The 12,851-nt window shown below is 49.2% G+C and overlaps 1 protein-coding gene and 1 long non-coding RNA gene across 3 annotated transcripts in view; both read left to right on the top strand.

The window, feature by feature from the left end:
* The first annotated feature begins 6,408 nt into the window (after window positions 1–6,408).
* The window catches only part of chrna11 (cholinergic receptor, nicotinic, alpha 11), a 114,765-nt gene continuing 108,322 nt past the window's right edge, over window positions 6,409–12,851 (top strand). For both annotated transcript variants that reach the window (XM_077008133.1, XM_077008135.1), the window contains exon 1: window positions 6,409–6,676. In XM_077008133.1, the coding sequence (XP_076864248.1) occupies window positions 6,625–6,676 (52 nt within the window). In that variant the 5' untranslated portion in view covers window positions 6,409–6,624. The remainder of the gene's footprint in view (window positions 6,677–12,851) is intronic.
* On the top strand, window positions 11,171–12,606 carry LOC143516145 (uncharacterized). Its single transcript, XR_013131573.1, has 3 exons — window positions 11,171–11,982; window positions 12,050–12,173; window positions 12,287–12,606. It is a non-coding gene; the product is annotated as an uncharacterized LOC143516145 (long non-coding RNA).

Consider the following 12,851-nt stretch of genomic DNA (forward strand, 5'->3'; position numbering starts at 1 on the left):
CCGCACACTACATCAAATTGGTCTCCATGGCTGTCACCCCAGAAAGAAGCCTCTTCGAAAGTCTGTACACAAGAAAGTTTGCTGAAGACATGTCAACAAAGGACATGGATTACTGGAACCATGTGCTATGGTCTGATGAGACTACGATTAATTTGTTTGGTTCAGATGGTCTCAAGCATGTGTGGCAGTAATCAGGTGAGGAGTACAAAGATAAGTGTGTCATGCCTACAGTCCTTCATGGTGGTGGTCCTGGTCTACAGTCCTTCATGGTGGTGGTCCTGGTCTACAGTCCTTCATGGTGGTGGTTCTGGTCTACAGTCCTTCATGGTGGTGGTCCTGGTCTGGGGCTGCATGAGTGCAGCAGGTGCTGCGAGTTACAGTTCATTGAGGAACACATAAACTCCAATATGTACTGTAAATCGGAGCATGATCCCCTCCCTCTGGAAACAATCATGTTCCAGCATGATATTAACCCCAAAAACACGTCTAAGACCACCACGGCTTTATTGAAGAGGCTGAGAGTAAAGGTGATGGACAGGCCAAGCATGTCTCCAGACCTAAACCCAACAGAACATCTTTGGGGCACCTCAAGCTGAAGGTGGAGGAACACAAAGTCTCAAATATCCACCAGCTCCGTGCTGAGGGCGAGGGCACATCAAGCTCCCCTGCCTAGCATCCTGCTAGCCAACGTCCAGTCTCTGGACAACAAGCTTGACGACCTCCGGGCCAGAATCAAATTCCAGAGAGACATTCGGGACTGCAACCTTCTCTGCTTTACCGAGACATGGCTGAACCCAGCAGTACCGGATCATGCCATCCAGCCGGCTGAGTGCTTCTAGGTACACCGCATGGGCAGAACAATGCAGTCGGGAAAAACAAGAGGAGGTGGTGTGTGCATGTGTTACGTCCTCGTCTAGGCTAGAGGTAACAGGTAACAGTAACAGAGGTGCATGTTTTTATAGCAGCCGAATGTAAAAAGGGACTGGACAACCAGACAAAAAAATTGATGAAGAGTTTTGCCTTGTATTCATACATAGAAAAAGCAGAAGTAGACAAGACAGATGTAAATGTCTTCGGGAGAGGCCAAGGCCAAAATAACAAACAAAACGTCACTCAAAACCAAACGCTTTTCCAAACTATACTTACAAAGGAAACAAACAACATATGAACTAAACTACACTTACCAAACATGAACAATAAATACATACAAACAAAATGGCAGCCACTCCCTACCTCCACAATATATTACCATCAAGAAACAACAGGTATACATAACAGCTAACATAGAAACAGATAATGATGCTCATACAAACAATAGGCTCACCAATTCTGTTCTAAGCTCGCAGCAACACATGTATATGCTCCCCTTTCCTACCCCCCCCCCCCCTCTCTCTGTCTCCCTGTCTCTCCGTCTCTTCCTCGTTCCTCCCTCCTTTTATAGGATAGGACTGGATAGACTGGACTGGGACAGGTAGTGGTAAAATCCGGGACGAACCTGGAATCGGAACAAAACAGAAAACACCACACAAGAACAAAACATACAAACAAACCCTCATGTTACACATGACGGTTAACAATAGCTGGTGTGATATCACTAATATTGTCCCTCTCGCACGCACCTGCACACACAGCCTGGAACTTCTGGCACTCAAGTTTTGTCCTTTCTACCTTCCCCGCGAATTTACTTCGGTTATTGTGAGCACCGTTTACATTCCACCTCGGGCGAACACGGACACTGCACTGAACTCCACGACACACTCACACAAATCCAGAGTAATCACCGGGATGCTGCACTTATTGTGGTTGGGGATTTCAATAATGCTAACCTCAAGCGCGCAGTACTGAACTTTTATCAGCATATTACCTGTCCCACCAGAGGAAAATGGACACTGGACCACTGTTACACTTTATTTAAAGACAGTTATAAGGCGCAATCACATCCACCGCTGGGAAAGTCTGATCATGCCGCCATCTTCCTCCTGCCTAAATATAAACAGAGGCTGAAACAGGAACAACCAGTTCAGAGGGAGGTGACGCGCTGGACGGACCAATCAGTGGCGGCCTTACAGGACGCTCTGTATAACGCAGACTGGGATATGTTGAGAGAGAGCGCTGCTGATGACATCAGCGAGTTTACGGAAGCGGTCGTGGGATTTGTTGGGAAACTGGTGGACGATACAGTGGAGAAAACCGTAGTGAAAACTTTTCCCAATCAGAAGCCCTGGGTAAATAAAACCATCCGCAACGCTTTGAACTCTCGCACCGCTGCTTATAACGCGGGACTCATCAGTGGTAACACGGAGGAATATAAAGCTGCGTCTTACGGAGTACGCCGAGTGGTGAAAGAGGCGAAGGGATGCTACGGGGAGAAAATAGAGACTCAATTCCAGCAGAGTGACTCTAGGACCCTGTGGCAGGGACTACGTACCATAACGGACTACAGAAGCCCCCCCTCCAGACTGGTGAGTGGGGACGCGTCCTTGGCAACCGAGCTGAATACTTTCTATGCACGCTTTGATGCGGCAGCCGGTAGCGCTGATAGCGCTTCCACCAGTGCTGCCAGTGTGACCAGCATGCCCACAATGCTCGTTGGAACGCAGACACCACCACTCATCATCAGAGAGAGTGATGTACGGAAAAGTGGCAGGACCGGGATTGCTGGGCATGTCATTAAAATCTGCGCCGATCAGCTAGCACCCGTGTTTACTTTGATTTTCAATCTATCCCTGGCTCAGTGCATCGTACCAGGGTGCTTCAAACAGTCCATCATTGTTCCGGTCCCAAAGAAGAACGACTTTCGCTCAGTGGTCCTCACATCAGTCGTGATGAAGTGCTTTGAGAGTATCATCACAGACCTCATCTCCTCATCATTTCCGGACTCTATGGATCCCTTACAGTTTGCTTACCGTCAGAACCGCTCTACAGACGACGCCATCGCATACCTCCTCCACACTGCACTTATACATCTGGACTCCGGGAGGGGTAATTATGTTAAAATGCTATTTGTTGACTACAGCTCAGCATTTAACACGATTATCCCCTCCAAACTCATCATCAAGCTGGAGAACCTGGGACTTCATCCATCCTTGTGTCGCTGGATCTCTAACTTCTTGACACAAGCGGTGCGGGTAGGTCATCACACCTCACCCACACTCACCCTTAGCACTGGCGCCCCTCAGGGCTGTGTCCTGAGCCCCCTGCTTTACTGTACACGTATGACTGTGTGGCCACAAACTCTACTACCATTGTCAAGAGCTTATAGTGGACTACAGCATAAAACATGAGAGGAACTATCACCCCATTATGATCAATGGCACTTCAGTGGAAAGAGTAGACAAACTACTACACCTGCACCATTGAATCAATAATAACGGGAAACATCACAACCTGGCTTGGAAACTGCACCAAGCAGGATAGGCAGGCTCTACAGCGGGTGGTGCGTTCAGCTGAGCGCACAATCCAGATGGAACTTCCTGACCTGCAGTCCATATACAAGAGACGGTGCTGCACAAGAGCCAGGAAGATAGTAAAGGACCCTAGTCACCCCAGTAACGGACTGTTTCCCTGTTACATTCCGGGAAGCGCTTTCGTGCCCTAAAAGTCAGGACAGAGAGGATGAGAAGAAGCTTTTTACCACAAGCTATTCGAATCCTCAACGAACATGGTTTTTAATGCAATTGCATAAAATGCACAGAATATTTATATATATATAAATATAACCCTAGCAGTGTTACTGAAAAACCATCTAGCGTGAGGGGAATATCAGCCCAATTGCTTCTAGCAGCTTTGGACCCAAGAATCAGCACCTCGGTCTTATCGGAATTTAGTTTAGATGCCATCCAGTTTTAAATATCCTGGACGCAGTTCTGAATAATAGTAGTAGTAGTGATATCATCCGGATTGGAAGATATGCACAACTGAGTATCATCTGCGTAGCAATGGAAGCTAATACCATGCCTACGAATGATAGTGCCCAGTGGCAGCATATTGTCACGCTACAGCCCCTGACCCCTCCCCTTTGGGTGTGTGTTTATGTTGTCTACGTCTAGTTGTCTGCATCTGTGGATCTCCGTGGGTGTGGTTGCATCTGAGTGTGTTCATCGGTCTCACCTGTGGCTCGTCTCGTCATCACTCGGGGTTTATGTGGTCTGTCTATTTAATGTGCGTTAGCGCAGTGTCCCGTGTTCGTCTTTGTCAGAGTTGTTTACATCTGTCAGTGTTTACGGTCCACATGCGCTATCTGTGCATATATGTTGTATAATAAAGTAACTTTCGTGCTAGAAGATTAGACTCACACATATACAATGAGAATAATATGGGGCCCAGTACAGATCCTTTGTGCGTTCTGAGCATTCGTTATTTACTTGTACAAATTGGTAACTGTCACGCTTGGTGCAACGAGAAGGACGAGGCACGAGTCCACTCTTACAACACCGACGAACTTTATTTAAATACAAACGATCGTGCATAAAGCGCACGTATAACACAGAAACATACAACGTAGACTGACTCAAACAAAGACGAGCCACAGGTGAGACGGATGATCACATTCAAACATAACCGCACACACGGAGATCCACAGATGCAGACGACTAGACGTAGACACCGTAAACACACACCCAAAAGGGAGGGGTCAAGGGCTGTAATGTGACAGACCCCCCCACCAAGGGCACTACACGTCCTGGGGTGCCAACAGGACTAAGTGAACCCACACCGATTGGGCGGATCTGGAGTGCTCAGTCCTGCGTCTGGGAGAGTCCACCATGAACAGCTTAGAACACCCTCCCTGGCAAGACAGGGGAAAACACGTTAGACAAACACACTGGAACATTCACGAACACACAGATAGGAACATTAACACACAGAGGCACGAAAGGAAAAAGGGGATTTGGGAGAAACACAGGGATGGACACTAACACAGGCACAGACACACACGTAAACGGAGCCAGGCTTCACGCCTGTAGGAGGGCTGTCAGGAGGGGAAACCTGCCCGGAGCTGCAGGCGCTGCCGTAGGCGGTCCTCCTCCCGCCCTTGCCGCAAACCCTCCGCTGGGTGTGGCACGGCTGGCGGACACGCTGGATGTAGCAAAAACGCATCCACGGGGTCTAGCTGCATTTCTTCAATGCTCACGGCAGTCTCGCGGCGAGGTGCAGGGGAAGAGGCATGGTGGTGCCTGCTGGGCCTCTTCCCCCTCTTGGCGCGGTTCGTGTATCCTGGCATTGTTTGGCGGCTCGTCTTTCTGTCACGCTCGGTGCGACGAGAAGGACGAGGCACGAGTCCACTCTTACAACACCGACAAACTTTATTTAAATACAAATGATCACGCATAAAGCACAAGTATAACACGGAAACATACAACGTAGACTGACTCAAACAAAGATGAGCACGGAACACTGCGTGACCGCACATTAAATAGACAAACCACATAAGCCCCAAGTGATGATGAGACGAGCCACAGGTGAGACGGATAATCACATTTGGACACATCCACACCCACGGAGATCCACAGACGCAGACGACTAGACGTAGACAACGTAAACACAGGTAGGACCTGAACCAGGAGAGTGCTTGACCTCTTATTCCTATGAGTGTCTCCAGCATATTTAGTATAATGTTGTCCCACTCTACACCTGACCCTCTCACCTGGTATTTATGCAGCACATGTTTAAGGTGCACAACTGACCCATCGGATGGCCAAGAACAAGCCTGTAGCGCACCAATCTACCCACTGAGGGTCATTTTAGGAGTAAGAAAGGAGAAAGGAGTCCGTCGAGGCATGCATCTTCCGATCACTCAGATCTCTCCATCCCTTCTCAATCCTATTTTTCAAGGACCTTCATTATTTTAACACTATGAAACTGAGCTTCTGTGAACTTTCATGTGATTCACATGACATTATTAAAAAAATGTGATTCTAAAATTTTTTTTGTATTTCTTTTGAGAATGCGCTCTAGACATGTTGAACTGAGCATAGTGAATGAAGAAGGCTGATAACTTATTCAAGAAAGAGCAGTTTTGCAGTCATCTCATTAGCAGTGTTCATTGCCATGCACGTATAGGGTGTCCTATAAAAACAAGCTTGCATAAGCAGTGCCTTCACGCAGGATCACATGCCTCATTATTTCACCAATACAATATAGCATTCCTACTCCAGCTCCATACCCTGCCAACAGAGAGAAAGAAGGAGTCAGATTATTTTCTTTGTGACCTCCTCTCTGACCCCAGTGTCCACCAATGAGAGAGGTAAGAGAGAGAGAGAAAGAGAAAAGATAGGGAGAAAGAGAGATGGTGAGAGTGTTTGAGTGAAAGAGAGAGAGAGAGAGCTGACTCGTATGTCTAGAATCAATCAGATGTTTTTCTCCTCCATCCTCTCTCACTGTGATTCATTGCTGGCTCAGAGGAGCAAGCGTAGGCACCCTTTCTCCCTCCCTCCATCTCTCTATCTCTCTTCCTCTCTCTCTTTCTATCTTTCTCCCCCTCTCCCTCATTCATTCAGTCCAGTGCTCGACTCACAGCATCTCCTGCTTCTCTCTCCCTCTCCTCCTTCTCTTTGTTCAGGATCTGTTTTCCTTCTCTCTCTGTCTCTGTGTCTCTGCATTTCTGTTCTCTTCATATCACTTGGAATGTGGAACTCTTTGGCTTTGGCTCTGTTTGGAATCTCTGCTTTGGTCCAGGGTAGGTTCTTCACTGAGTGTGTTTGAGAGTGTTTGCATGTGTGTGTGTTAGCTGGTGCATGCGAGATTGTATGAGTGGTAAATGGATAAAGAACACTCTGGAAGATAATGGTAATGTCTGTAGAAAACCAGGACACTTTGCTTTGTACCAGCATTGCTTCTATGTTATTAGTATATTTACTGTAATTACTATATTTACTGTACATCTTTTCTTGCAGACTACATTACTGCACTGCTTCCATATGTAACAAAGGTTTTTCCTTTACAGTAGAAAAATGAGAAAGAAGGAAAAGAGACACATGCTTTAGCAGTAAAGCAGGAAACTGCAATCATAAATTTCACCTCCCCCATTACTCCTCTCTCTCTCTCTCTCTCTCTCTCTCTCCCATCTGTCTCTCTCTCTCTCTACTTTACGGTGTTTTGGATGCATCCATCCTTATCTATGAATAAACAGGACTGGATAGAGGAGAGGGAAATAGATAGAGATTGATAATGAGAGAGATGCTGTCAGATTTGTGCTTCCATTTCACAGCCTTGTTATGTTATTATGGACATGATGTTGCATTCAAGAGTCAAGAGGATATGTGTGTGTGTTGTGTGTTGTGTGAAAAAGTATTATCCAGTGTCTGACAGTGTATTCTTATGGGTAATTCTCCCTCTCTTTTGAACTTTCATTGCTGCTGTCACCCTCACAGTGACTCATAGGCACCATATTCTCATAATCCCCTGTTTGTTACAGCATCCTGCCAGGATGTGTTGCATCAGTGGCATCAGATAGTCCTTATAACATATACACTATCAGATAGTCCTTATAACACATACACTATCAGATAGTCCTTATAACACATACACTATCATTTAGTCCTTATAACATACACTATCAGATAGTCCTTATAACATAAGCTTGTGAAATGTATTCATTAAATCCTCAATGTTCCCTGAGACTGGCATATTCGCTTCCTTCTTTTTTTGCACTCCCTCACCCATCACAAAAAAACCAGCAGACTTTTGGAAGCCGGCAGTCTCCTTTTCTTTTCTCTTGGTTTGTGGTTATGTCTCGTGATCAGTGTTTGTCTGTGTGATATCTGTTGTATATGTTGCTAGTAGAGGTGGAGCTTACTTGGTTAACACTCGTCCTGTTGTGTGTGTTTGTTTGTCTTGAGCACTTTATGTAACATTGTTTCATTTACGTTTCTTCTTCCGGGTTTCACGAGAGGCAGTCTTTTGCTCCTGCATTCCCTGGTTTTTAGCTTAGCTTCTCTGTCTTGTCTCAGTACCCTGTCGCTGCTCTTCGAATAAATATAAATGTGCCATATTTTGTCAATTGTGATTTTTTAACCCATCTGTGCAGTTAGAACACACACACACACTAGTGATTACTAGGGGGCTGTGGATCACACGTGCCCACACGTGATCACACGTGCCCAGAGCGGTGGGAAGCCCTAGCCTGGCGCCCGGGGACCAGTTGGGGTTAGGTGCCTTGCTCAAGGGCACTTCAGTCATGGCCTTAGGTCTGGGAATCGAACACATGACCCTCCGGTCACAAGACCAGTTCCCTACCACCAGGCCATGACTGCCAATAAGGAATCGATTAAGTGGTCTCTCAATGTAATTGATGCTATTTTTTCCACAAGGAGTTATGGAACGTCCTCAGCTGGATATGTGTTTGACTCATGGGCGACGTGGTGTGGTTTGTGTCCCGCACCTCTCTCCCTGGAAGATGTTGAGGACATTTATCTATTTGGAACTTTGATCGTTGGGGTTCTGTTGATTGGATTAGCCGTTACCCTGGTGTATTGGGAAATTAAAAGAGTGGGGTCAGTTATGGAACTGTAACGTACTGATCAGGCAGACAAGGATCCAAGTGCGGATAATAGCCGCTTTTATTGAAACAGCAATCACGGAGTGATCAAACAGGCGAGTAACTCTGTTCAGGGGGTGTAGTGCAGGAGTGATGTAATCGTAGTCAGGAAAGTCCAGGGTCACGCCGATGAGACAGAAGCCAGGAGGTACAAAGGGACTAGGCAGGGGACGAGGTCTAGGAGGAGAGCAGAGGTCGGTACACGGGAGAGCAGTAACACTGAGAAAACGCTTGGTATGTGGCATGGCAACAATACTTCGCAACCCGGAAGAGAGAGGAGGAAGCTTAAATAGTAGCAAAGGGGAGGGGCGATGAGCGACAGGTGAACCGCATCACACGGGTATCATGTGCTGTTCCTGACAGTACCCCCCCTCTGACGAGCGGCTCCAGCCGCAACAGATCGGTTAGACGGGGGCCGGCCACGACGCCTGGGAGCAGGGAAGTTAGGATGAGCAGCGTGGAATTCAGCGATGAGAGGAGGGTCTAACACATCCCGCGCGGGGACCCACGCCCGTTCCTTGGGACCATAGCCCTCCCACTCAATGAGATACTGAAGCCGACGTCGACGGGACTCCAGGATGTCCTGAATGAGGTAGGCAGGGCGACCGTCGAGCTCCAGCGGCTCTGGTGGCTTGGCGAGCGGCGCGGCAGCAGACATGGGGCTGTAAAACACAGGCTTAAGCAGTGAAACATGAAAGACAGGATGTATGCGATACTGAGGAGGGAGCTGCAATTTATAGGACACCGCATTGACTCGACTCAGGACCCTGAAGGGCCCGATGTACTTCGAGCTGAGCTTCTTACAATTCTGTCGCAGGTTCAGGTTACGGGTGGACAACCACACTCTCTGACCCGGGTGGTAGACCAGAGTGGGCAGGCGGCGACGGTCAGCACGGAGCCTCCGAGTATGCAGGGCACGGCGTAGGTGTACGTGGGCCCGCTCCCATGTTCGCGCGCTGTTCTTGAACCAGTCGTCCAACGCCGGGACGTCTGATGGCGTATTGTCCCACGGAAAGAAAGCAGGTTGATAGCTATATACACATTGGAATGGGGTCATCTTGGTGGAAGAATGCATAAGTGAATTACGGGCATATTCAGCCCAGGGTAAGTACTTGCTCCAGCTGGTTTGAGAGACACAGTATCGCCTTAGGAATCCCCCTATTTCCTGATTCACTCTTTCCACTTCTCAGTTAGACTGAGGGTGATACCCGGAGGTAAGGCTAACTACGACCCCGAGCAATTTGCAGAACTGTCTCTACAACTGTGAGGTGAATTGGACTCCGCGATCTGAGACAATATCTTCCGGTACCCCGAAGACGCGGAAAACGAACGTAAAAACGGCTTGGGCTGTTTCCATGGCAGTGGGCAGCCCTGGAAAGGGAATCAAGCGACACATTTTCGAGAATCTGTCAACTACGACTAAAACGACTGTATTCCCCTCGGACTTGGGCAGGTCAGTGATAAAGTCCATCGCTATGTGTGACCAGGGACGGCGTGGAATCGAGAGCGGTAATAGTTTCCCTACAGGAAGTGTTCGAGGAGTGCGACTCTTAGCGCATACACTACACGCCAATATATAGTCCCGCACGTCGTTTTTCAGGGACGCCCACCAATACCGCCGTGACAGGAGATGTGTAGTGCGTGTGATTCCGGGGTGACCAGTACCTGCGGTATCGTGTGCAAGCTGTAGGAAGCGCCCTTTCAGCGACACAGGAACATACTGCTTTCCTTCTGGGCAGTCGTCAGGGCTGGGATCACTGTGTAGAGCGTCTTCCAATTCGCCTTGCAGGTTCCAACGAACAGCAGCCAGGAAACAGGTGCGAGGCAGTACATACTCCGGTATTTTGTCCGTGGGATCCTTTTCATGTATATGTGACAGGGCATCTGCTTTAGTGTTCTTTGAACCAGGCCGGTAGGAAACGGAGAATCGAAACCGGGAGAAGAACAACGCCCATCTGGCTTGCCGGGGATTCAGTCGTTTGGCTTCCTTCAGGTATTCCAGATTTTTATGGTCTGTGTAGATGACAAACGGATGTTCAGCCCCCTCTAACCAGTGTCTCCACTGCTCTAAAGCGAGTTTTATCGCTAGAAGTTCCCGGTTACCAACGTCGTAGTTTTGTTCGGCCGGTTGTAGTTTCTTGGAGTAGAAGGCACAAGGGACCAACTTAGGGGGGTTTCCTTGGCGTTGGGAGAGAATAGCTCCCACACCCACCGCCGAGGCATCGACCTCCACCACAAAAGGGACTTGGGGATCAGGGAGATTCAGAATAGGCGCCGAGGTGAACGCCCCCTTAAGCAACGAAAACGCCCGATCAGCCTCGGGCGTCCAGTCCAGCCGCAGATGCCACCCACCCCGAAGGAGGTTGGTGAGTGGAGTGGCCAGCGAACCAAAACCCCTGATGAAGCGGCGATAGAAGTTGGCAAACCCGATGAAACGCTGCAGTTCCTTTCTCGTTCGAGGCACAGGCCATTGCGTGACAGCCGACACCTTGTCCAGGTTCATGGAGATCTGCCCAGGGGATAAAGTGCAACCGAGGAAGGTCACGGAAGTCCGATGAAACTCGCATTTCTCTGCTTTGGCGTAGAGGCGATGCTGCCGTAGGCGGGCTAGCACTGCAGTGACATGTCGGACATGGTCCGCGACGGAGGTGGAATATATCAGGATGTCGTCTATGTAAACTATGACAAACTTCCCTATCAAGTCACGGAATATGTCATCCATGAAAGCCTGGAAGACAGACGGGCTATTGGCAAGCCCATACGGCATGACGAGATACTCGTAGTGGCCTCGGGCAGTCACAAACGCAGTTTTCCATTCGTCCCCCTCACGAATGCGAATCAGGTTATATGCACTCCGCAAGTCCAACTTGGTGAATACACGCGCCTCCCTGAGGCGTTCTTGCGATGCAGAGATGAACGGAAGGGGGTACACGAACTTGGAGGTGACAGCGTTTAAGGAGCGATCTATACAGGGACGCAGCCCTCCATCCTTCTTCTCTACAAAGAAGAACCCTGCAGCTACGGGTGATGTAGAGGGACGGATAAACCCCTTCTGAAGGGCCTCGTCTATATACTTTTCCATTGCCGAATCTTCAGGACGGGACAAAGCGTATGGTTTCGTTTTGCGTGGGAGTGGGGAGCCGGGCAGCAGATCAATAGCACAGTCCCCCGGTCTGTGTGGTGGCAGGTGACTTGCGCTTTCTTTACAGAAGACGTCTGCGTAATTCCGGTACTGAGCAGGAACGGCAGTTTCGAGAGGGGAATCGGGGCTTTCTATGGACGAAGACCGGAGAGGTAAGTACATGCAATGCTTGAAGCAGTGAGAACCCCATTTCGCGATCTCTCTAGTTTTCCAGGAGATATCCGGGTTATGTAGAGACAGCCAGGGAAAGCTGAGAACAACAGGATCACGGGGCGACGGCAGGAGCAGGAACTGAACAGTCTCGGTATGAAACAGACCTATCTGGAGTGTGATAGGCACCGTACACTGGGTAATCAATCCCTCACCTATAGGTTGGCCATTCAGTGCGTTAACTCGCAAGGGAGGACTGACTGACGTAGTGGGAATACGTAATCGGCGGGCCATGTCAACATCTAGGATATTACCTGCAGCCCCAGAGTCTACGAGTGCTGACAGGTGAGTGGACATCCCACCCCAGATGACTTGCACAGGCACATTCAGTTGATTGTGACGATCTAAGCAGAAAACGGGGTTGCTTATGTGTCTGCTGGTGGGGCTCTCCTCTCCAGCGCGAGCTGGGCGAACTGGGCAATGAACACGGAAGTGGCCGCTCTCACCGCAGTACAGGCAGAGGTTCTCCTGAAGACGCCGAGACCTTTCGTGCGAGGACAGCGGGGTCCTGCCTAATTGCATAGGCTCCGAACCCTCTCCTGGCGTGTTAGGCAATGGCAGGGCTTGTCGATACGACGCGAAGGAGGGTGGATTCCCACAAGACGTCTGACGGTGGGCGAGTAACAGCTTGTCGACGTTCACAGCTGTTTGAATGAAGTCCGACAGCGACTGCTCTTCACTGCGACAGGCGAGCTCTACTTGCAAATCCTGTCTTAATCCTTTACGGAACACGGCCTTGAGGGCTGGTTCGCTCCACCCGCTACCAGCAGCCAGGGTACGGAACTCTCGAGCGTAATCCGCTGCGCTACGTTGCTCTTGACGTATTTCGCACAACAGGGTGCCCACGTCTCTACCTGCTGCCGGGTGGTCGAACACCGACTTGAACAACGCAGAGAACTGCTCCTCAGAGTCGAGAGACTGGTCTTTGCTGTTCCACAGGGCGGTTCCCCAGGCACCGGCCTC

This window comes from Brachyhypopomus gauderio, chromosome 6 (assembly GCF_052324685.1).
Source record: "Brachyhypopomus gauderio isolate BG-103 chromosome 6, BGAUD_0.2, whole genome shotgun sequence".
NCBI classification, from domain to species: domain Eukaryota; kingdom Metazoa; phylum Chordata; class Actinopteri; order Gymnotiformes; family Hypopomidae; genus Brachyhypopomus; species Brachyhypopomus gauderio.